At 39.2% G+C, this 26,184-nt stretch overlaps 1 protein-coding gene across 1 annotated transcript; it reads right to left on the minus strand.

The window, feature by feature from the left end:
• LOC119769594 (zinc finger FYVE domain-containing protein 9-like) lies at nt 1-25,409 on the minus strand. Its single transcript, XM_038262651.1, is given in 10 exon segments — nt 1-763; nt 3,508-3,669; nt 3,730-3,850; nt 3,911-4,157; nt 4,213-5,172; nt 17,191-18,186; nt 18,189-18,896; nt 22,005-22,402; nt 22,404-22,838; nt 25,405-25,409. Coding segments are annotated over 10 exon segments (4,191 nt in total). The 3' UTR covers nt 1-604.
• Nucleotides 25,410-26,184: the final 775 nt, after the last annotated feature.

A 26,184-nucleotide genomic window follows, 5' to 3' on the forward strand; every position in this document is an offset into this window, starting at 1 on the left:
TTTGCTTCCAATATCTCTCTATATTTTTAAAATTTCTAAATAAAATATAAATATTTTAAGTTGATTAATAGCAATAATAAATTTCCAATAATTCAACTATACAAGAAATATGCTTATAAAGACAAGTTACTTGTCCCTCTCTTACGATAATTATCATATCATCTTGACACTTGCCTCACCTCACAGACTAAAATCTCACACTTTTCTCGCCATAGTACTTGTGTAGACGTATAATAAGTCAGAACGCAACCGATTAGTACTCGTACCTTAAACCTAGTTCAAATCATCGTTTCGGTTGTAAATATCTCAACGCAGGCGCATCCACAATATCCAGCTGACCCACTCAAATTGCAACAATATGACGCGAGACTATGCGTTTCATATGCACTTTATAATCTTGTTTCTGCTACCACTAATATCATAACTGGAAATCCATTAATGCTCGCTCCAATCTACCGAATCTCTAGCTAGTTTGGTAGTATTTCCTGTTGGTAGACGTCTAACATCATAAGTTTATGTATTTTTTATATTGTGAAACACTGCAGCTAATCCCATCCAGAACAAGTAATAGAGCCATGTAGGTCGAATAATAACTTGCTTATTCTTACTTGTCCAGAATGTGGAAAATCAGCTCAACGATAATCTGCTGGTCCAGGTGGAGACTGTTGGCTTGCCTGTTGAGAGTTCCGATCAGCTCGTTATCCAGCGCGTTCATGTACAGCGGACCAAGCTTGCTGTACTGGCTGCCGGCCTCGTACGATACCTGCGGAAATTATATTAAATTTTACTATACTGATTAATTATAATGATCCAATAGTAGTTCATGCAACAAGTTGCAAAAAGAAGATTTTTTCAACACGAGTCGTACATTTATCCTAACGAGATTCACCGAGTTGGATAAATACGACGAGTGCTGAAAAAAAATCAAATTTTGCATGAGTTCCATACAACATTTTTTGCAATTCCGAAAAATATCCTTTGAATGGAATTGTAAGTCAAATGGCAATGTATTTAGTCTATCAACCGTTTAAACCAAAACAATGTTAAAAGGTGTTAGTTTTCAAAATAAGTGCTGAAAGGTTCAAATTTTAAGCATCAGTAGAACTTTTCGGCACTTATTTTAAAAAGTGTTTCTCAGGGTGGTCCAAATTCGGGCTTTCTAGGGGCTACCCCCTGAAATCAAAGATTGACCCATCACTGAGCTTAATTTCAAATTTGAGCTCATTCTGATCACGGGAACATCTCCCTCTAATCGCTTGAAGATTCTATGAGAAAAAATCGTCAAAATGTATAGAGAAAGGTAACTGTTTTAGTTTTTTACCTGTAGATGGCGCAATAGTCGACCAATCTTTATCATTTCTCAGATGTAGGACCTAGATTAAATTTAGAACAACTTTCCCGAAGACACCATATTTTTAGGATTTTTTGCTGAAATGTTATAAGCTTCCGAAAAGGACCGTTTTTGCGCAGATGGCTCTAAGGGACGAGCGGGAATTCCCAGAAAATCGAAAATTTTTGGACCTCTGGGAAATTTTATATACTTATAAATATCGAAGCAAAATTATTAAAACAAATAAAAAAAATATGTTAAACTCGAAATTGATAAAAGAATTGGATTTCTAATTTTCTTATTCCAAAAGTGTAAATTTGAACTTGTCAAAAATTATAATAATCATAATTGGGTACTAAAGCCCTATGTCAATTTTTATGTACAACGGTAAAAAACACGATCAAAAACCATTTATGATCACTTTTTTTTCATTTTAATGCAAAAAAAATAATGACAAGACAACATTTTTCCATAGATCAACTATGGTCCCGTTGGAACGAGCTGTCAAGTAGTAACTTTTCTGTCAAGAAGGACCGCGAGGTTAATTTTCAAAATTGATAAATCCATTTTAAGCTCTTTGTGGTCGTACAAAGGGTCATTGTACTCAGGAAAATAAGATTTATCGCTGTAAACAATAATATCAGCAATCTAAGCTTCATTTTAGGACCCAATTGAGTTACACCACAGAAATGAAAAACTATTTTTTTTATATTATTTATATTTATAATATCAAAGAGGGAAAAGCCTTTTCAATATACGTAAAATTTTCAGCAATCTTCATAATCTATTTTTTTAATACTAAGTAAGTTCATTTTGCTGTATCAAGGTAATTTCCTTTTTTGTTGTCAATAGGTCATTTTGTGTTTTGCATCAACCTTAATATTAAATAATATTTTGGAAAAAAAACTCTTGCATTCTCTGTAAAGATAAGCCCTGGCAATTGTAAACATTCGAGTTTTTCTGGTTGCATCAATGAATATTTACAGTTGATCTTAAAAAGTAAAAAAAAAAACAACTTTAGATTGTTGTTTTGTAGCGTTATTTATCATAGTGCAATAATCAGATGCTGGAAAATTAAATATTGGCTATATTTTTATTCCACAAAAATCTCATAACAAGTTCATGCAAAAAGTCTCTGGAACTTTTGAAAAATCACTTAGCGCGAATGAAGATTCATAAACATTTTAAGCTACATTTTTGAGTCCGTAAAAGCTCAATAAACGATCTTGTAAAAATGAAAGGAAGAAATCTTAAGTTTTTAAAGGTCCAATAAACCAAATTTTCTTTTTTTTCTTTTGGGTGTTTTAATACCTCTGACTCAAGGCGGTTTCAAAAACACTCAAACAGCAAACATTGGAAATTTGGTTTATTGACCTTTTCAAAATAAAAACTCCAGAAATAGTTCTTCAAAATACTACGGTTACATAAATGAACGTTTAATTAAATAATTATTTTTAAATTGTAAATGAATTCAGTGAAAAGAAACATATTTATAACTTTTCTTTTAAATTATTGGCACTTTATTTCTCGGGACACGGGGATTCCCGGGAAATTTCATAATTCAACTCTCGATTTCCGTGAAATTGAAAATCTCAAGAATCGTCACCATCTAGGTGGAATAAGCAAGTTTTTTTTTAAATGCAGAAAAAAATCTATAAAGTTCTTTTTGATTCCAAAAATGACTTTTTATTAAAAACTGAAGTAAAACAAAAGTTTCGAGTAAAACTTCAATGCCTCAAAATATCATAACTCGTCGGCAATTTTTTTGTCTCCTAAAACATGATCACAGAAATTGGACAGGCTACACCGATTTTGTCCGTTTTGGACTCATTCGATCCGTATTGAGGTCCCATTAGTCATCATCTATGAATCATGATGGTAATTTTAACAGCGCTCTTGCTGTATGCAAGAGCCAGAAATTGCGTGCAATATGTGCAATACGCAAGCTGAACTAATTCTCCATACAAACTTGGAGAAATACCTTTCGGCTCTGTTATAATATTTTTGCACAATGCACATGTTTCAGGGGACCCTGAAATTAATTCTTCCCCTCAAAATGAGCATGTGCAGTATTTTTTCATCATTTTTGTTGTTTCATTCAAATATTGCTGTTTATCACTCAATATTGACGTCCATACTAGAACCGCCGTTTGAAACCTCTGCTGATCATAACTAACCTGTTCGGAGTCCAGCATAATCCTAAGGCCAATTTTGTGACATCCGTTGGACGCTAGCAGATCGAGAAACGCGACCAGTGCCGTGCACGCACTCTTCGCCACCTGCTCCGAAAGCTTCGACATGTTCACTGGATCCCCAGGCTGGTTCGATTCTTCGTCACTCTGTTGGAAAGCAAATAGATGAGAAACGCTTAATTTGTGGTGGCATTTGGCGTTCCTTACCTGAATTATGAAAACCTCCGTCCAGCGGATTATGTGGTTCGCGTTGGAATAGTCAGTTCCTCTATGCACTCTAATACTAGGCACTCCATTCAGTGGTTTCTTATCGATTGGGGAAACGACTCTGCGGATTAAGAAATCAAATTGGAGCATGATCACGTTGATTAGCGCCCCTTCAACTCACCCAATGTTAAAGTTCAGATCGTTATCAGTCCACTCGATGCTGACGATTTCCTTCTGTGTGTCGTCGCCCTCCTCCGGACCACACACTATTCGGTAGTCCTTCATCAGCTTCAACGCTTCCTTAATACTAGCCATCTTGGCCGGCGGCACCTGAACCATCAGCCCGTCCTCGACGATACTGCACTTGCCCACGAGCCCACTGTTGGGTTTCAACACTCCGTTTAGCACCAGGAAGCTGGCCCCGGTCACTGAAATTGCAAAATAGGTGATAAGACTGTTTTAAGATACCCTTCAACATCTCACCTTTCCTCGGTTGTCCCTCAATGTTGATCGCTTGCGTCGAATACTGTGTCGCTTCCGGGCAGCCGGACTCGGTGTTCTGGATGCACACCAAATGTCCGTCAGCAACCTTGCTGAAGTTCCCCCCTAGGGCCAGCAGTTGGTCCGTCGAGCCGTTCATCAACACTTTCATGACCTGCTCGTACCGGTTGCGTGGAATCAGAATGCTTGTTTTGCGGTCCTCGATGTGGATTACCATGCCGCGGATGGTTGCAATCGTGTACGAATAGTTCCGGAAGTCCGCCAACAGGTTGATGATGGTTTGGGCAATTTCGACGTATACCGAGTCTCGTTCCCGGACGCTCACGTGTGGACTCGGATAGTATCGGTACAGTGCACCCAGCCGTAGCATCAGCCGCAACGGTAAGATCTTAGCCCAGGGCATTTCCCAACGGTGGATCAGGACGCCCACCAGGTACGGCTGGTCCGGTAATATCACATTTTGCATACACTGGTAGGTCGGCCGGACGAACAAAAACCCACCGTGATTTTTCGAGCCCAAAAAGTTCGAACTTCTCGCCGGACTGAAGCCCAACTCCGTAAGAGTACTACCACCGTCCGCGTCCTCGTAAATCTCGTTCAAATGCACAAAGATATCCTTCGGCAGCAGCTGTGAATCTCCCAGCTCCAGCAGAATCACAATCTCGTCCTGTCCGACAAAGTGCATCCCACGGGTGGTAAAATTGATCACAGTTTTATTGATGCAACAGTTCAGTTCCACGATCGTCACCAGAACGTGCAGGTTTCGCTGCAGCGCAAAGGTCAGTGTTCCATCGCGTAAGCTCGCAATCAGGGCCGCATCGTTGTCGATCTCAATGTGTTTGGATTCGGTTTTCGTGAGCTGCTTCACGATCGGCGGCAGTTTGTTCTCACCTGCGGGAATCAACGACGGTTTGCTGGTGCTGGATGAAGCGGGAGGGGTTTCTAGGAAGGATGAAAACAGTGATGATCTTGAATCAATAATGCATCAAATCTGACAGTGCTGTCGAAATTGGTGGAGAAAGCAACTGTTTCAGTAATTTTGCTTAGTGATGGGTCAATCTTCGATTTCAGGAGGTAGCCTCGAGTAAGCCCAAATTTTGACCACCCTACTGTGCACGCTTACGCGATTGTATTGGCATGTTCTAAATGTATTTTTTTGACAAAGAACTTTGTCCTAAGGTTTCTATACGTGGTGTCAATCCAAAATTTTCGCGAAGGGAAAACGTTACGTGACGAATTCCCCTCTCGGCAAATTTCCCTCTTTTGGTACACGCTGGTTGGATGAACAAACGTTTCCCAATCAGTCAATCGAGAGACGTGAGATTGATGTATCTAAAATTACCCCCACTCCACCTCATAATTTTCGGATCGGCGACGAGCCAACAAAACTCGGCTCGGTCGGTCTCGAAAATTCATTCTATTGCTGGACGTCGACGAGAACACATCAGAAGCAGATGGCCTGGAGGCAAGGACCAGCTAAGACATGCCAGTCGCGGGAGTCGATCATTGGAACTGGCCACCACCTGGACTGGAGTGGCCGGAGGCCCCGCGGATGTTCCGATGGGGGCACATCTGCCGGACCGTAAGAGTTGGGGCAATATGGGTATCAAACTTTATGGTTTTGATACTGAATATGAAATTTGACATTTCGACAGTAGTGGCCACAATCCGGAGTGGCCGGAGGCCCGGGGATGTTCCGATGGGGGACATTTGCCGAACCATAAGAGTAGGGGCAATATGGGTATCAAACTTTATGGTTTTTGATACTGGACATGAAATTTAACATTTCGGCAGTAGTGGCCACAATCCGGAGTGGCCGAAGGCCCCGCGGTTGTTCCGATGGGGGGACATTAGGGTGGTCCAAATCCGGACTTTTTTGGGGCTACCCCCTGAAATCAAAGATTGACCCATCACTAGGCTAAATTCCAAATTTGAGCTCATTCTGACCACGGGAACCCCTCCCTCCAATCGCTTAAAGTTTGTATGGGAAAAATCGTCAAAATGTATGGAGAAAAGCAACTGTTTTACTTTTTTACCTGTGGAAGGCGCCATAATTATCCGATTCTTACCATTTCTCAAATGTAGAACCTTCATTAAATTTAGAACAACTTTCCCGAAGACACCATATTTTTAGGATTTTTCCCGCGAAGTTATTAGCGCCCAAAACTGACCCTTTTTGCGCGGCCAGCTGTAAGGGGCTACCTAACAACGATGTTTATTTCCAATTCGTACACGCAAGTGCTCTCTCTCAGGTTCAAACTCTCTCACGAGCTTGCTCGCCTGCCTGCCTAGCTGTCCGCCCTACCAACAAGCGCGCGCTGTCTCTCTGCCTAGACTTTTGTCGTCGTCGTCGTTTTCGTTTGCTATCCGCTGTGCTGCGTTCTTGACATGTTCATTATAATGTTGAACTAAAATACCAGGTTTGTTTTGATATATAAAATTTAATGTAATATGTGATCAACAAAATATATCATATTATAAGAGCGTGTGAGAGAGAATACAAATTTGATGAATTAGTTCATCCATGAATCGTCATCTGTTCTGATCCAAACCTAATTGCAAACGTTTTGGATTTTAATTTATCTGCTTTTGTTACAAGAAATACCATGCAGTTTTTAGATAAAAAGGAAGGAATTTTCTTTAGATTTTTTTAAACTGAATCCAAATGAGTATCTTAAAGGAAGGCCGCAACTGCAAGATCTGAAGGTAGGGAAATATACCCATTTTAATCACACTAAGCCTGTCGACCAATTGTCATCACTTTTGCCGTTTTACGCTATTAAATCAACATTTTCAGATGTATCAACAATAAAGAGTTGCTTCCTCACTTTAATTTGAGCTATTTATTACTTTGGAACAGTCAAAAACACTTTATTTAAGCTGTAATTCATGATCAAAGTGCTGATAGGCCGATAATAGAAATAGGCTGAGAAAGGGTATAGTTAACCTAGTTAACGATTGTGCAGAAAGAGTTGTTTCCTGAATCGAAAAATTTACAGGTAAACTGACAAAAATGATAAACAGTTGCAATATTTGTTGCAGGTGGTCTAGGAACACAGAAAGAAATTTCCAGAAAGAATAAAAAATAATTTTAGAGAGTATGAATGAAAATTTGCAGCAATAATTGTAAAATTGCCTTGATTTGTACTAAGTATATTTTTGTTAAAGCAAACTACCTAAAGGAACAACTTTTATATTACCTGAAGATTTTTTTTTAAATAATTGAATCATTATCATGTTTCTTTAGCATATATGAAAAACTGCGTGTAATGCTTGGAAAAACAAACAAACCCTGTTCTCATGACATTTGCTGTAATTTTTTAATCGAGCCTAAGCTGTCTTTTCTTTAAACTATTTTTTCAGTGCAGTTTTTTAATTTTTGTCATAATTTAAGAATTTATATGCTAAATATATCTCAAAACAATCCTGCTATTTTAGTTGAAAATTATAATAAACATGCCAGAAACGCAGCGCAGCGGATAGCAAACGAAAACGACGACGAGAAAAGTCCAAGCAGAGAAACAGCGCGCGCTTGTTGGTAAGCAGGCAGGCAGGCAAGCAAACTCGTGAGAGAGTTTGAACCTGAGAGAGAGCACGTGCGTGTACGAATTGGAAATAAACATCGTTGTTAGGTAGCCCTTACAGCTGGCCGCGCAAAAGGGTCAGTTTTGGGCGCTAATAACTTCGCGGGAAAAAATCCTAAAAATATGGTGTCTTCGGGAAAGTTGTTCTAAATTTCATGAAGGTTCTACATTTGAGAAATGGTAAGAATCGGATAATTATGGCGCCTTCCACAAGTAAAAAGTAAAACAGTTGCTTTTCTCCATACATTTTGACGATTTTTCCCATACAAACTTTAAGCGATTGGAGGAGGGGTTCCCGTGGTCAGAATGAGCTCAAATTTGGAATTTAGCCTAGTGATGGGTCAATCTTTGATTTCAGGGGTAGCCCAAAAAGTCCGGATTTGGACCACCCTAGGGGACATTTTCCGGACCGTAAGAGTTGGGGCAATATGGGTATCAAACTTTATGGTTTTTGATACCGGACATGAAATTTGACATTTTGGCAGTAGTGGCCACAATCCGGAGTGGCCGAAGGTCCCGCAAATGTTCCGATGGGGGACAGGCCCGTAGCCAGGGGGCTTCGGGCTGCAGCCCCCGAAATTTTTCCATTTTTTTAAATTGAACTACCTTAAAAATCTCAAATCAATGATTGTGTGTTCTCTTCCCAGAAATAATTTGCAAGATAGAGAATCAAGAATAGATTGATCAAACTAAGTAATTTGCCTGTCCATTGCTGGGCTCAGTTTTTGTAGATTATGGATCCAATATTTAAAAATTGAGCTGCAGATTTGAACATTGTTCCATTCAGTAACATCTCATTTATCTTGTAGTTTTAGCATTACATTGGTTATGATGGTCCAAATCTGGGCTTACTTGGGGCTACCCCCTAAAATCAAAGATTGATCACTAGTCTAAGTTCCAAAATTTGAGCATTTTCTGACCACTGACCACCAAAACAAAATCGTCAAAATGGGCAAAATCGTCAAATTGTATGGAGAAAAGCAACTGTTTCAGTTTTTGACCAATGGAAGGCGCAATAACTATCCAGTTCTTACCAATTTTAGAACTAATATCTTCTTTAAATTTGGAAAAACTTTCCCGAAGACACCTTATTTTTTTGGGTTTTTTGCTAAAAAGTTATTAACCTTCGAAAATAGCAATTTCCGAGCGGACTGCTCTAAGGGGCTACATAGAAATAATTACCGTCATCTGGGGCGAATCGGGACTACAGTCTGAATAGGGACAGCAAAAATCCTTAGATCTTGTTGTCTTATTTTTGATTGTAGAACTTAAGTATGACCCCTGAAGAACCATAAAATAATTTAGTTGGATTCAATGTGGCGGCCAAAATGGAGGTCAAGAAATATTTCTGGTGTTTTTTTAAGGTAAATAAACCAAATTTCCAGTTTTTGCTTTTGGGTGCTTTTGAAACCGTCATGGGTATTAAAAACACCCAAAAGCAAAAACTGAAAATTTGGTGTATTGGACCATTAAAAACAGATGCCGAATGCCGATGTTAAAAATAAGCAAATAAAACATGCCGATTTCATTTGTTCCTGATTCGGTTATCCGAAGTCCTTTGAACTTCGGATAATCGAAACTTTGGATAATCGAGGCTTCGGCTAGTCGAATTTGGACTGTAAAATTAATAGCCCTCCTTTATTTGCATTAAAACCTTTAAACTGTTAACAAATGTTTTTTCTACATTTTTCAAAATTTATCATAATTTCTCAAAAATATTAAGATTTTGTTTTCAAAAACGAAAGCATTTAATATGAAAAACATTTGAGTGAATTTCGACTATTATCAGAAATACAATTCTAATTTTATCGTTGTGGTTTTAAGAATATGGTTAGTTACATATCTGAGACCTTAGAGAAAAATGCTTGAGAAATATCTGTGTGTATTTTTTATTACTTTTTCGTAAACCTTTTTCCGAAACCACTCGTCCAAAATGCTTTCTTTTGGTCACATTTTTAGTTTCCACCGTGGCCAATCTCCAATTTTTATTTAATATATCAAAAATCGGAAGATCAACTAAGTGAATTCTTATTATCAACTAATTTTCACTTTGTGCATGAGCTTGCGATTTTTAAAGGAAGAAATAAAATGATAAAAATATTCAAAACGTTAAAAAAATTTAAGCTTGGATTCAAAAACTTTGAAATTAAATTAATTAAACATCATTTTCAAATTGTATAATTTCTGATAAATAATTCATTTTCAAACTATTTAATTTCTATTTTTTGGATTTTACAGATTAGAATTTGCATTTTGAAAATTAAAAAAATTCTTTATCATTTTTTTTATAATTTCTTATTTCTGAATATCAATTGTAAATATTTTCCAAAGTTTATGTTGCCACCTTTTCAAAATGGACCAAAAACAGAGAACCAAAACAATATTAAAAAAATAGCTTCACAATTTTAATGGAAATAACTTATTTCGATTAAGTCTTTTAGGACCAGCGACCAGGTCGGTTCGGAAAACAAATTTGAAATGTTTTTCCTGCTTTGATAATCATATACGACATGTTTGGGCTCGTTTAAAAATATTTAGAATTTTTGTAACGTGTTGCGGAACCGCGGAAAGTTTTTTTTCACGAAAAAAGCATTTCGCCATCAGCTAGATATTTTGAAAACTAATGATGCAAAACAACTGTACTGATTTAAAGTGTGTTTTGAAACACTTTTAAAATAATAAAACCATAGCTTGTAGTTTTGATTTTTAACCCTCTCGACTTTGGTCAGAGTTTAGTGACATAAACTTCAGAATAATATTCGCAACGGCTAAATAAAGATTTAAACATTTTACACTTTCAAATTTCCAAATTTTCATAATTTTTGATTTCAGATTTTTGGTATAAGACAAAGAAATGCCAGAAATCAAAAATAAAAATAATAAAAATAAAAAATTTAAGATAACAATTCAACAGAATAATATTAAAAATCTGAAATTCAAAAATTAAAAATTCTAAAACTGAAAAATTAATAAAATAATTAATACCTAAGAAATCCTAAACTAAAAAAAATATCATTTTAAAATTAAGTTATTCAAAATCCAATAAATTATGTTTTTTCAATCTTAATTTTTGGATGCTTTAAATATTTTTATGTTTGAATTCTAGTATTCCTAAATTTATTTATTTTTACCAGAAAATTAGGTGATTATTGTAATAGCTTTTCGCTTATTTCAGCATTTTAAGATTCAGCGTTTTGATAGTCAGCTTCATGAGGCAATTCTTCAATATTATTTAAGCGAATACATTATTTTCAAACGTTATTTTCAGTCGCATCCAAATAAACAAATCAAAATCTCATCAACACATATTGCATCCGAAGAAATATCAAACGACGCTTTTGTTTCTGTTCCTTTTCAGCTGCGTACCGCTTGAGAGAAGTCTTTTCGTAAACCTTTTCTTGACCGTTTCTTGAGATTTTTTGTATGGAGTTTTAAGAGTCTACAGGACATTTTTTAAATTTTCGTTCGAATGTAAAATATGGTTCTTGCAGCAAAATTCAGACTAAGATTTGATTTACAGGAAAAATGTAATCGATTTAAGAATTCTTACATAAAGTATTCTTTACTTTTAAAACAAAAATTTAAGATAATAATTACACATGATAATTTAAAAAAAATCAGAAATTCCAAAAATGAAAAAAATCAAAAACATAAAAATATAAAATAATTACAACTAAAATAATCCTTAAATTATAAAAAAACATTTTTATCATTTTTAAATAAAGATATTCAAAAATAATATTCAATCATTTCAATAAATTATGTTTTAATAATCTTAATTTTTTGATGCTTCGAATATTGGTATGTTTGAATTCTAGTGCAGACTAAGATTAGATTTACAGGATAAAACTAATCGATTTATGAATTCTTACATAAAGTTTTCTTTATTTTTAATTTAGCAAGGTTTCGTAAATGTACAATTTCTAAACCATAAAATGTGCAGGATTTTGTTCCCAGAGTCAAGATATTGCTTGAACAAACATCGATTTTAATAAATGGTTACAATCCTAAATTATTAAACATGATTAGATCCCAGAAATAGAAAAAAAGGATTTCATTTGTGTGTTTTTTTTTTGCTTAGAAATATTCAGAGAGTCTTTTCTAGAACCACCACAGCCAATTTACATTATTTTTCCCCTTTATCTTGTAAAATCATATTGGTTATCAAAACTTATTTTAAAAATAATATAGTTTTGATAGTTAGTTCAAAATAAAAAAATAAGTGAATTGAAGATTTTAATTTGTTAATCGTGTTCGCATTTACAATTTTTGTCGTACATTTTATTTTATTTCGAGAAGATGTGTCTCAGGAACTAATAGATCAATCTCCAATGGTTCTGAGTCTTTACACGATAAGAACAATAAAAGTTTTGCTTGATGTTGCTGTTATATCATTTTCATTGAAATACTTGTTAAACAGTTTGTACACTATTTTCAATAAATTGGATAATGTTAATTTTGAATTCTATGTGTTTGCGCATGCAAAAGGTTCAGATTGTAGATTTGTATCAGTTCAGTTAGATCTAGTACTACAGAATAATTCTAAGCATCTCCAAATGAGTTCTTGGCATTGTTATAGAATTTCCCGCTAAAACTACCAGTTTTGGTCACAAGAATCTTTGCTAGAAGTGGCCATTGCTCCGCGAGACACAGTACAGAACAGATCAGACAGAACAGAACCGTCCTGTTCTGAAATACAGCTCAAGATGTAGAAAGTTACAGTTTTCTCGTCTAATTACCGTCCAGTACAGTTCAATAAACCGACAGAAACCAAGAGCAATAAAGTTTTGATTACAAATTACTGTGCACTAGTTAACCCGCGAGTTTCAGTTCTGTCCAGATCCGATTATGCCACGACCCAAGCAACAGACGCTCTTATGTGCGTTAACACTATGAATTCATAGACTTTTAAATATTTTGACTCTGGATATCTTTAATAATGTCTTTTGATACTCTTTGGTTTAAATTTAACCGTTTATACGATCAGAAAATTTTATTTTTAATTTATTTATTTTTAAATTTCGAAGATAAGCAGCACTGCAACGATAGATTTAAATCTTATTAAAAAATTATCTTTAGAATGAAGATCTGATTAAATTTTTTTGTCATGTTTTAAAATTTTATTTTTGCTCAAATTCTGGACCAATTTTCAGAATACAATGAGTAATGAATTTAAATATGACGTTTAGTTGGAATATTAAAGTTAAACATGAATCGTTTTAATGTTTGATGCAATCGAGGAAAATTTTAACGGTTACATATGCATTACATATGCATTATTAACAACTCTTCCAGTGAATATTTTGGAGTTGAAAATTAATTTAATAAAATTTATCTAAATTTTTTAACACATTAAAATTAAACACAGGCACTGATTTTTTTTCTTCAAATCTATTTATTAACAGATATTTATTATAGGCCTATAGTGTCGTCCAATTACCATGGAGACACTTCAGAAGCTGAAATTTCATCGATTATATTTTTTTTGTATTTCATTAAAATTATTTATTTTTGAGAGCACCAGGAGCTTCGCAAAATATGAAATGGCTTCATTAGCTTAGAACAATTAAAATAAAACATTGTTTATGTTTGTTTATAAAATTTTAAGAACAACAAATATTCCAGTTATGAGTTTTATGTTGTGCTAGAAAAAATGAAAAATTTTAGATAAACCATCACAATTATCACACAGCTGAAAATATAAATCCAGACGGTTTAAAATTTCTCTCAGTATAAAATACAGAAAACATAATACTTATGGTTAGATAAATCAATATTTCTTTTAAAAAAAATTTTTGCTTTCAAAAATTTGATTCAAGTTAAGTATGTTTTAAATTTAGCGACGTTTTTCACGAAATTGGATTACAATTAAACAATTCAAGAAAATGTAAAAAAACACTTTCTCTACTCCTTTAACACAAACTAGCTTTTAAAATAAAGAGAAAAAAAATGACGAAGGAGTTTCTTCAACATTGAAAACTTAATATGAAAATCTTCGAAAACTTTTTTGCATACATTACATTACAATTTTACAATTCATCTCAATAATTATACCACAAACCAAGTGATGGTATAAATGATTTACTGATTTTTATACTCCTTGAATTTTTGCACCCAAGCCCCCCCCCGAACAAAAATCCTGGCTACGGCCCTGTGGGGACATTTGCCGGACCGTAAGAGTTGGGGCAATATGGGTATCAAACTTTATGGTTTTTGATACTGGACATGAAATTTGACATTTCGGCAGTAGTGGCCACAATCCGAGTGGCCGGAAGCCCCGCGGATGTTCCGATGGGGGACATTTGCTGGACCGTAAGAGTTGGGGCAATATGGGTATCAAACTTTATGGTTTTTGATACCGGACATGAAATTTGACATTTTGGCAGTAGTGGCCACAATCTGGAGTGGCCGAAGGCGCCGCGGATGTTCCGATGGGGGGACATTTGCCGGACCGTAAGAGTTGGGGCAATATGGGTATCAAACTTTATGGTTTTTGATACTGGACATGAAATTTGACATTTCGGCAGTAGTGGCCACAATCCGGAGTGGCCGGAGGCCCCGCGGATGTTCCGATGGGGGGACATTTGCCGGACCGTAAGAGTTGGGGCAATATGGGTATCAAACTTTATGGTTTTTGCTACTGGACATGAAATTTGACATTTCGGCAGTAGTGGCCACATTCCGGAGTGGTTGGAAGCCCGCGGATGTTCCGATGGGGGACATTTGCCGGACCGTAAGAGTTGGGGCAATATGGGTATCAAACTTTATGGTTTTTGATACCGGACATGAAATTTGACATTTTGGCAGAAGTGGCCACAATCTGGAGTGGCCGAAGGCGCCGCGGATGTTCCGATGGGGGACATTTGCCGGACCGTAAGAGTTGGGGCAATATGGGTATCAAACTTTATGGTTTTGATACTGGACATGAAATTTGACATTTCGGCAGTAGTGGCCACAATCCGGAGTGGCCGGAAGCCCCGCGGATGTTCCGATGGGGGGACATTTGCCGGACCGTAAGAGTTGGGGCAATATGGGTATCAAACTTTATGGTTTTTGATACTAGACATGGAATTTGACATTTCGGCAGTAGTGGCCACAATCCGGAGTGGCCGGAGGACCCGCGGATGTTCCGATGGGGGGACATTTGCCGGACCGTAAGAGTTGGGGCAATATGGGTATCAAACTTTATGGTTTTTGATACTGGACATGAAATTTGACATTTCGGCAGTAGTGGCCACAATCCGGAGTGGCCGGAAGCCCCGCGGATGTTCCGATGGGGGGACATTTGCCGGACCGTAAGAGTTGGGGCAATATGGGTATCAAACTTTATGGTTTTTGATACCGGACATGAAATTTGACATTTTGGCAGTAGTGGCCACAATCTGGAGTGGCCGAAGGCGCCGCGGATGATCCGATGGGGGGACATTTGCCGGACCGTAAGAGTTGGGGCAATATGGGTATCAAACTTTATGGTTTTTGATACTGGACATGAAATTTGACATTTCGGCAGTAGTGGCCACAATCCGGAGTGGCCGGAAGCCCCGCGGATGTTCCGATGGGGGGACATTTGCCGGACCGTAAGAGTTGGGGCAATATGGGTATCAAACTTTATGGTTTTTGATACCGGACATGAAATTTGACATTTTGGCAGTAGTGGCCACAATCTGGAGTGGCCAAAGGCGCCGCGGATGTTCCGATGGGGGGACATTTGCCGGACCGTAAGAGTTGGGGCAATATGGGTATCAAACTTTATGGTTTTTGATACTGGACATGAAATTTGACATTTCGGCAGTAGTGGCCACAATCCGAGTGGCCGGAGGCCCCGCGGATGTTCCGATGGGGGACATTTGCCGGACCGTAAGAGTTGGGGCAATATGGGTATCAAACTTTATGGTTTTTGATACTGGACATGGAATTTGACATTTCGGCAGTAGTGGCCACAATCCGGAGTGGCCGGAGGCCCCGCGGATGTTCCGATGGGGGGACATTTGCCGGACCGTAAGAGTTGGGGCAATATGGGTATCAAACTTTATGGTTTTTGATACCGGACATGAAATTTGACATTTCGGCAGTAGTGGCCACAATCCGAGTGGCCGAAGGTCCCGCAAATGTTCCGATGGGGGACATTTGCCGAACCATAAGAGTAGGGGCAATATGGGTATCAAACTTTATGGTTTTTGATACTGGACATGAAATTTGACATTTCGGCAGTAGTGGCCACAATCCGGAGTGGCCGGAGGCCCCGCGGATGTTCCGATGGGGGGACATTTGCCGGACCGTAAGAGTTGGGGCAATATGGGTATCAAACTTTATGGTTTTTGCTACTGGACATGAAATTTGACATTTCGGCAGTAGTGGCCACATTCCGGAGTGGTTGGAGGCCCCGCGGATGTTCCGATGAGGGGACATTTGCCGTACCGTAAGAGTTGGGGCAATATGGGTATCAAACTTTATGGTTTTTGATACTGGAAATGAAATTTGATATTTTGGCAGAAGTGGCCACAATCCGGAGTGGCCGGAGGCCCCGCGGATGTTCCGATGGGGGGACATTTGCCGAACCGTAAGAGTTGGGGCAATATGGGTATCAAACTTTATGGTTTTTGATACTGGACAAAAAAAGTTGCATTTGGCCATTATCTGAAATTAAGCAGTTAAAATATATTGCTTAGTAGGCAGGAAGTAATAAATAGATTACTGCGATGCAAATTTTTGTGTGCCACTGCGAAAATGGCCATTTTGGATCGAATTTGGGCAGGATTGTTAAATGAAGGGCTGAAAGAAATGGTGCTTTAACAGGAGAGACCATTTATGGCAACAGTTATCAAAGTTTTCCTGTGTGGTTTATTGACAAGAGAGGAATGGATTCCGTCCGTGTGCAACACAAAGACAAAATTCTTTCGTCCGTAATAGGAATAACAACCCAGGTTTCCAGGGTTTCAGAATTTTGTCTTTGTGTTGCATACGGACGGAATCCATTTCTCTCTTGTCAATAAACTTCACAGGAAAACAATTACAATTATTCACGTAGTCAATACTCTAGACATGCAGTTCGTTTTAGTATAAACAACAATCGCAATAACAACACAACAACCGATACAATAACAATAGAAATGGTGTTAAAGGAACAATAAGTTGTGTATGTCTGCGGAGTCGTTTAACAATATTAGTGATACAGTAATGGTGTCGCTTGATGATTACAGTAGACAATTTCCGGATATGTATCAATCAAACAAATTTCATGTTGGGTTCTGTATCATTTTGTAGAAGTTTTGAACACGATGCTGTTGACAATGATTCTAGCAAACCAAATAAAATATTTGAAGCACTTTTCCTAATGTTTTGATATCTACTCCTACAACACACTAGCTCTACGTACCGCTCACGGGTGTCTGCACTCGTCCCTTGCGCTTGTCTCCGTGGCCACCGCCGGGAATCGAGGGCGACGTCTTGGGCTGCGCGTCCCAGTTTTCGTCCAGTTCGGTCAAATCGCACCCGGGTCGGATGCCATCGCTGAAGATGACCGTTTTATCCTTGCGTCCCGAGCGTGGCGCTCCGGCTCGTTTCAGCACGCCGACCGGAACCATGACGGAGATCGGAGATTGCGGCGCGTTGCTGTTGGCCTGTTGGAAGGGCGGCACGGTCGAACAGTACTCCATGGGATTGTTCGGATTAGGTTGGCGAGAGGAGGAAGATGGTCCGGAAGCTCCGGCGGCGATTGCAAATTGCGTTCCGTACGCGGCTTCTTCCAGAGCTTGCTGCTGTTGGTTGAGGATGATGTCGCACGGGATGCAGATTCGTGCCTCGACATCGCCGAGGTATTCCAGTTTGGCTTTCAGGCAGCAACAGGCTGAGCAGAGCAGTTGGCCACAGGCCCGGCAATGGTGGCGTCGCTTGATGATGGAGAACTTTTGGTTACATTGCATGCAGAAGTTTGTGGAATTGTCCGGAACCCAGAACGGCGGGATCTTTCCGAGCTGGGCTTGGGCACTGGTCAGCGTTACGAGTGGCGGTCGATAGTCATCGCCAGGACCTGCCGCTTGTCCGCTTCCGTCCGAAAGCAGCAGGCCTTCGCTTGCTTCGGTCGGAGGAGCCGACGGAGGAGGAACTACTGCTACTGACGAGGGGGCAAAGTCGTCGGAACTTGTAGACGACAAGGTCATACCTTGGTCGGAGTCAATTCCGTGCGACACTGATGAAGGAGGTGTGTGACCTGGAGAGCTTTGCTTTTCGATTACACTTTCCGGCTGGTTTGGCAACTCCAGTGAGTTTGGTCTCGGCAAAGGAACCGTCGACACTTGCGGTACAATTGGTTCTTCAATCACCCTCGGTTGTCCACCGTAATCCGCGCCAGCTGCTCGTGCTTCCTCTGCCGCGGGAGATTCTCTCGTATCACTGCCGATTCCGTTTCGGTACAATCGATGAACCGAATCTCGCTGCCATCGTCCGCCGGACCTTCGTGGGCAAACTCGGGAATTTCATTGTCCTGAATGTCATCCACGGCGATGTCCGGAACCGCCACTACGACACCAGCCCCATTCGCCGCAGTCATCGCTGCCAAATCGTTAAACTCCAGCGTCGACGCTTGCGAGATCAGATCTTCGTCGTTTTCACCCCGGTTCGACTCCGGAATGCTTTCGTCACTTCTGGTGTCAATACTGTTGTGACTTCCGATGCTCACCGTGTCCTTGCGGTCCTTTTCTTCCACAAGCTCTTCCTTGACTTCTTTCACGACTTCCTCCTCAGGTTGCACCTCTTCCGTCGTAACCGTCGCTGCTGTCGTCGTCACCGCCGTTGCCGACGTCACCATCGGTGCAATCGTCTGCTGGATGTCGTACTCTTCCAGCTCCTGCAGATAGCTCTCCAGCTCCGTGTCCGACACGTCGTCCATGGTGGACTCAAAGCCGACCACCTTCTTAACCTCGGTGGTTCGGTCTTCGTCGAGCACTTCGGGCTTCGCCAGCATCGCTTCCTCTTTGCGGTTGTTTTGTTCGTCCTGAGGGGGCGAACCATCGCCGGCCGGTTTGTCACCTTGGCCGGCACTGGTTAAGTCTACCGCCACGATGGATGATATCGATGAGATACCTGAAAGAAAAACAAAAATGAGGAATGAAATCCTGATTATGTATTGTTACAGCTTTTACTAAAATGTCTTATGTCTTGTAATTACAAAACAAAATCTTTTGATTAACAATTAAAAACAGTTTTCGCTAAGGCCTTTGAACAAAGGCTTATTCGTAGCAGTTTGACAGGGAGTCAGCATCACCGACCCCGATTGTTGATTGGTCATGATCGCCATTTGGTCCACACGAAGTTGACACGAAACGATGCCGAGCTCAACACTATTACTTGTGCGAGTGTGTGGTGACAGCAATCAGTTGAATGCAGTCATGAGAAAGGTGTCCGAAACGGAATTTCGATCGAATTCAAACGAACCAGTTCTGAAAGAACCAGAGAGTTGGTGAGCAAGGCTTGAAAAGGGATCTATCACTGAATGGGACAGAACTTTCTGTCAGCGATCATTTCCCAAAACGATATTTGATCGCTGACATAAAACGCCAATCATGATCGAAAAATGAGCACCACTCAAGCTGCCGCCCGAACGAGACAACGTGCTCTTTCTTTTCTCTCGTTTTTGTCTCTCTTCCTAGTGTATGCTGCGTGGCGACAGAAGTCATATGATTGCTATCATTGGAGAGATGATCGGAATCTCGGTAGAATGTCAAACGACCGCTATTAGCGATTTTTGACAAAGAACTTTGTCCTAAGGTTTCTATACGTGGTGTCAATCCAAAATTTTCGCAAAGCGAAAACGTTATGTGACGAATTCCCCTCTCGGCAATTTTCCCCTCTTAGGTACACGCTGGTTGGTTGAACAAACGTTTTCCAATCAGTCAATCGAGAGACGAGATTGATGTACATCTAAAATTACCCCACTCCACCTCATATTTCTCGGATCGTTGACGAGGCAAAAAGCGATTAAGGAGGTATAGGAGAATGGGTGCAAAGAGGAGGGCATACGTCCCCGATCTAAATCAACAAAACTCGGCTCGGTTGATCCCGAAAATTCATTCTGTTGCTGGACGTCGACGAGTCAGCATCAGGAGCAGATGGCCTGGTGGCCCGGGAGCAGATGGCATGGACAAGCCAAGACATGCCAGCCGGCATTAGAAGGAGTCGATAATTGGAATTGGCCACCACCTGGAGTGGATGGATCAACTATGGTTCCCTTGGAACGAGCTGTCAAGTAGGAGCTTTTCTGTCAAGAAGGACCGCGAGGTTAATTTTTCAAAATTGATTTAAAAATCCATTTTAAACTCTTTGTGGTCGTACAAAGGGTCATTGTAGTTAGAAAAATAAGCTTTATCGCTGCAAACAATAATATCAGCAATCTAAGCTCCATTTTAGGACCCAATTTCAACAACCATCTTGCAAAGTTCTTTGTCATACTGGTCATGTGTAACATAACCACCTACACATTTTTCTTTGGAGAGAAGTCAATGATTGTGTGAGTGACTTTGCTTAGCACTCATTCCAAGACGATTGGAGTGTTTTGTCAGCTATCACAAACAATGTCGAAATTTCTCAAGCACTGTTGGTGAGAGTCAAATGTCGAATGTGTGTGAGCGAGAGCAGAGTATCAAAGTCAGAGCTCTGACGCGGACTTAGCGAAAATAAAAGACGGATTCAGTCAACTGTCACAAAAATCACATCACAAGCTCTGCTCTCAAGGTTTTCCAGCCTCTTTTGACGTTCATCAGCCAATGAGACTAATGGCCTATCTACAATCAGTTTACTTAGAAAATTGTACTTAGCGTAGGAATTTGAATCCATGCAAAGGAATCTGATCTTCCACAATGATAAAGTAAGCAAATTGGTGACTTGACGTATGGTTTGGAAAATTTCAAAACCTACGACAAGTTGACGTTTCTATATCAAAGGTAAACAAACAACTGCATAGCAACGTATAACAGCCCAGCAAGTTTGCTAAGTTGATTGTAGATGACGACAGTAAGTTACGTACTATTTCTAAGCAATTTATCTGTTCTACGCAACTAAACTATTCTAAGTAAAGTGATTGTAGATAGGCCCTAAGCTGCTCCAACTGCGGTACTCTGATCAGCAACGCCTGTTTTGCCTTATGGGATTGGAAGTTTAAAGATAGATCGAGGACCAGTCTGGTTTTGCTCTATGTTTAGGCGGGGCCAGACAATGCCCAATGACCTTGGAATTGGTCCGCCAGGATCTATGCCATTCTGAAATGAGTCATTGGAAGCAGCGCGAGGGCTGTCACCTCCTAATACCCGGGATTGAGATAAGCTGTATCAGCATAATCCAAGTCTGATACAGATTATACTTTCCCATAATTTGGCTGCTGGCCAGCGGGTATTGGGTAGGACCACACACACACACACACACACACACACACATACACACACACACACAGTGCGAAGAATGTGCAGCGACATTGCCAAGTGGAATGCGGTCGTCGGAGCGGTGACGCAGATTACTTCGGCTCTCCAGCAGAAATGGAGAGACGATCAGAGGAGGAACGACTAGGAGCCTAGTTGAAAACCCACGAGTGTGGCTGTGAAGGAGAGCACGTTATGATTGTCGGCTCTACCAAATCGGTACACGTCTCGATGGTCACAGGAGTCGAGAACCCACGAGTGTGGCTGTGAAGGAGAGCACGTTATGACGGTTGGCTCTACCAAATCGGTACACGTCTCGATGGTCCAAGGAGAGGGCTGCATATGACTAGCCGATCAAAAGCAACGCGATTCTTGGGCGCGGTTAAACCCTCGCATGGACTCATATGTATGTGGAACAGGAAATGGTTCTAGTACCCGGCATGGATCCTGTAAGTAGACTAGTGCAGAAAATGCAACGCCTCCCCGAAGTTATACTGAAAGGTGGTCCGGGGGACAAGGGCACGGCGTTCAAGGACTGGTTTAGTGGGTCTGTAAAACTCTTTTTGTTTGCCCAACCCCACACTACCTGAGAAATGAATGCTCAGGTGTCTGGTAGCAGATTCCGACATTGTAAAAAAGCACACACACACACACACACATTAAGTTGATGAGGCAAAGAAGAAGTTGTTACGTCCGGAGTAGGGAGCATCTGCATTCAAAGAGCGTAAATCGGAACATTAGTGGGAAAAGATCCACAATTTTTCAACAAATCCCAACCTACCTTCCAAGTTGATAACGTCGTTGCTCAGTGTGTCCGAGTACAAACTGTTTTTGTAGGAGAACGCTGAGGTGTCCTGCTGCTCGCTTGGCCCAGACGCAGCCGCACCCGTTGCCTTTTTTCCCTCAGCCTCTGTTTCCGTCGCCTTGGCCACCCTCTGTCCCAGTTCCTCCTCCTTCGGCGCTTCCTCATTGGTCGTGGCCACGGTCGTCGTGTTTTCCGACGAGTCCAGAATGTAATCACCCGCACTCAGCGACAGCCCCTCGTTGTTTAGCCGCTCGTGAACTCCCGTTTCGTCGTCCTCTTCGCCGTCGCTGGTCGACGTGGACGAAGCCGTGTCGGAACAGCTGCTGCTACTGTGTCTTTGCTGGCGCGGCTTTAACCTGCCGGTGGCCCGATCCCGAACTGTTGCTCGAAGACGAGGAGCAGTCAACGCGGCCTCCGAGCGACGAGGACGACCGCGAGTCGGTCGAAATTGACGAGCTCGAGGGAGAAATTAACGGTTTGCTGTCGCCGTTGCTGGCGTCCCTGGCTGCGCGTGGGATGCCAGCTGGAGGATCCGGTTGGATTTCGATCTGCTGCAGCTTTTCACTGAGTTCGTTTCCGGCGTTGACGTACTCGTTGAGGCTGGAGAACACGGTGGAAACGTTGACGACGCTGGTTTTGGGTTTGCTTTTGTCGCCACCGTTGAAGCTGGGACCGGGACCAGCGGCGTGGCCTTGGTTGTTTGATAAAGCAGGTCCATTTTCATGCAGGGGTGGAATTTGTTCAGAAGCCGGCGCGGGTGGGTCTTGGGCGGGTGTTTTTGGGTGGGGTATTTCTTGATCGATGTGGTACCTGAAAACAAGCAAAAAAATTCGATTATTCCGTTGCTCAGAGCCAGAGTCACGAAGTGTTGAGCAAGCGAAACAATTCCACACGTATAGTTTTGAAAGCCAGACAGATACGGACGGCCAACCCTGACACTGAGCTTGATGAAAAACGCATTAATTTGAAGAAAATCTTCAAGAGAACAAGCACTTCCCAAACACGGACTTCAGGGTTGTTACGGAGAAGTCGAAAAAAAATCTGCGCCAAATCCGCGCCGTCCCAAAATGCAATCCGCGCCATGTTAACAAAAATAATTTTGACAAACATACAAGAGAGTTTATTTTTTATGAATTAAAGAAAAATATTTTGGAACAAAAATCAAGAGATCCATCAAAAGGAACACAACACTCACAAACGATTAAATAAAATTGTATTCAATAAATGCAATTTTATATCAAGAAGAGCCGTATGAGGCCGAATCTCAGAACGAAGAATTTTGAAACGCCGAAAATTTTATGGACAAATTTATTTTTGCTAGGATGAAGTAAACCAGAGGGAAAAGCCATAACAATAATTTTGGCAAAAAGAGAAATTCTAAATATGAATTAAAACATTTTGAAATATAAATATGAAAAATAAAAAATAAAAATTCAAAAATTTATGGAATGAAAATGATCATAAAATTTATAAATTTGAAATTCTTGAAAATTCATAAATCTAAGGATTTGATAATTCAAACACAGTTTGTACTTGATGATTCTCGCCAAAGAGTCACTCATAAAAATCGAACCACCAAATTTGCATTATTTTATTAAGAATTTAAGAATTTAAGAATTAAAGAATTAAAGAATTAAAGAATTAAAGAATTAAAGAATTAAAGAATTAAAGAATTAAAGAATTAAAGAATTAAAGAATTAAAGAATTAAAGAATTAAAGAATTAAAGAATTAAAGAATTAAAGAATTAAAGAATTAAAGAATTAAAGAATTAAAGAATTAAAGAATTAAAGAATTAAAGAATTAAAGAATTAAAGAATTAAAGAATTAAAGAATTAAAGAATTAAAGAATTAAAGAATTAAAGAATTAAAGAATTAAAGAATTAAAGAATTAAAGAATTAAAGAATTAAAGAATTAAAGAATTAAAGAATTAAAGAATTAAAGAATTAAAGAATTACAGAATTTAAGAATTTAAGAATTTAAGAATTTAAGAATTTAAGAATCGAAGAATTCGAGCATGTATTATTTTTTGTTCTTTTGGTCGTTTTTAATTTTTGATTTTTAGAATTTATCATTTTGACTCTTCAAATTTTAAATTCTTAAATTAAATTTGAATTAATTTGTTTGAATTTTAATTCCAAAATTTTTCTAGTTATGAATTTATTTATTTTTAATTATAAATTTATAAAATTTCGTATATTTGAATATTTGTATTCTAATTTTTAAATTTTCAGTAAAAAACCATAAAAATCAAAAATATTTGTATTTTCTGAATCTTTGAGTTTTGAATATTGTAGCTTTCATTTTTGAATGTTTTGATCTTTTATTTTTTCCCTAAGAAATCTAGAAAAAAAATTCTTTCTATGGAGTGGGTTTTACTACAATTCAACGGCGAAGAGCCAGCATCCGCATTTGAGCACAGTACGGCCACGGAAACAAGCCCCAATAATCATTTTTCTTACATCCTGGTATATAACTTCGAGAAAAGTTTGAAAAATGATTCACATGATTGAAATCCTTTATAAAATAAACAATAAATAAGGTTAAAAAGAACGATACTCAAAACTAAAAGATATCAAAAATATTCAAAGCCGGTAAAAATTAGTTGAGTTTAGTATTAAATTTGTTTAAGAAATCCTCATCAATACATTTAAAAGATAATCTCTTCATGAAGATTTTTTTGACGTTTTTCATTAAGAAAATACAAACAAACACAAACAAAAAAAAAATCCCTGATTTCCTGATAATACATGTATTTTGTATTTTCACAAAATAGTTATCAAACCATCCATAAAACATTACTTAGCTTGAGTTTCATTGGTTCCAGTGTGTGAAGTCATTATTTTGTAGAAAATATGTACTCCTGGAGAGAATCAAAGTTTCTTTACATCTGTAAGGAAAAAGTGTTCCGAATTTGTGGATTTCAAGGGTCAAAGTTTTTCTTCAAAAACTTGATATAAAAGTTAAAAATTTGCAGTTGTTTGATACAGCATTCGAAAGATCGCATGAAAAGCTTTCAAATGAAGGTAAAAGCGAACCATTAAGTTCAATTACCGATTTGTTATGATTTTTTGAACATTGGGAGAACTGTAAACTGTTCCGAATATGAGGGATGACTGTACTTTTCTTTATTACTTGAAAGTAATTTTATCTCTCTCAATTATTTTAAATATTAACAAATTTCACAACCGCGCGAAATCCGCGCCTAAGCAACATTAGCCAGCAAATGCGCTATCCGCGCGAAACGCGCCATCCGCGCGATCCGCGCCGTCCGTAACAACCCTGGGACTTGGATTTGAAGTAGATTGAATGCTTTTACAAATATTAGAACATATGAATCTTTGACTGAGCGCTAAATTCACCTTCACTACGGTAACCTCATCTTGTCTTCATAAACTTCTTTAATAATCCTCCAATACAATGAACGCTCCCATTCATTACGCAAAAAGAAAGATTTTGGAGGTGTGATGGTCGAGTCAGACGGGAAACGGTGCGAATATCTTCAGGAGATATATGAACCCGGGTTCTTCCGGGACGAATCAGAAGAGTCAGAAGAGATGCCACCTGCTAAACGTCTTGAGATGGTCCTCTTGGCTATCAACCGTCAAATCGTTTTTTAGTCATGTGCCCATCTACAATATGTCATATCGACTGACCGGCGATGCAAAACATCTTTAAACCTGTTTCTGATGCGTTTAACGGAGAACCCTTCACGTCATATGCCACCAAAAGTCAGCTAAACAGTGCCGGTTCTTCTAAGATTCCTGAGCCAAACTCAGTTTTCGATCGGTTTAACATGTAACACTGATGATTTTATGTGTTCATGCGACCGTCACCCTTAAAAAAATATCACAGGCGCTGTGTACGCTCATTCAACGGACGATTTCATGATGAAACATAATATTCTAGTACCTAGAATATCACGTCCCAAGTAGAGAACGAGTCTGCAACGAAACAGATTTCTGTTGCATGAAAATGCCATGCCAACATGCTGTGGGATACTACATAAGCTAACATATATTGCCAATTTTGCACCTAATTCGACGCACAGCCAACAACTCAGAAATGAGTGTCTCTTTATCACTTTTCCTCCCTTTGAGTGGACTGTTCGTTGTAGTTGTTTAGGTGAGATATCCGGAATAACTTTTTAATTGATC

This window comes from Culex quinquefasciatus, chromosome 1 (assembly GCF_015732765.1).
Source record: "Culex quinquefasciatus strain JHB chromosome 1, VPISU_Cqui_1.0_pri_paternal, whole genome shotgun sequence".
Classification (NCBI taxonomy): domain Eukaryota; kingdom Metazoa; phylum Arthropoda; class Insecta; order Diptera; family Culicidae; genus Culex; species Culex quinquefasciatus.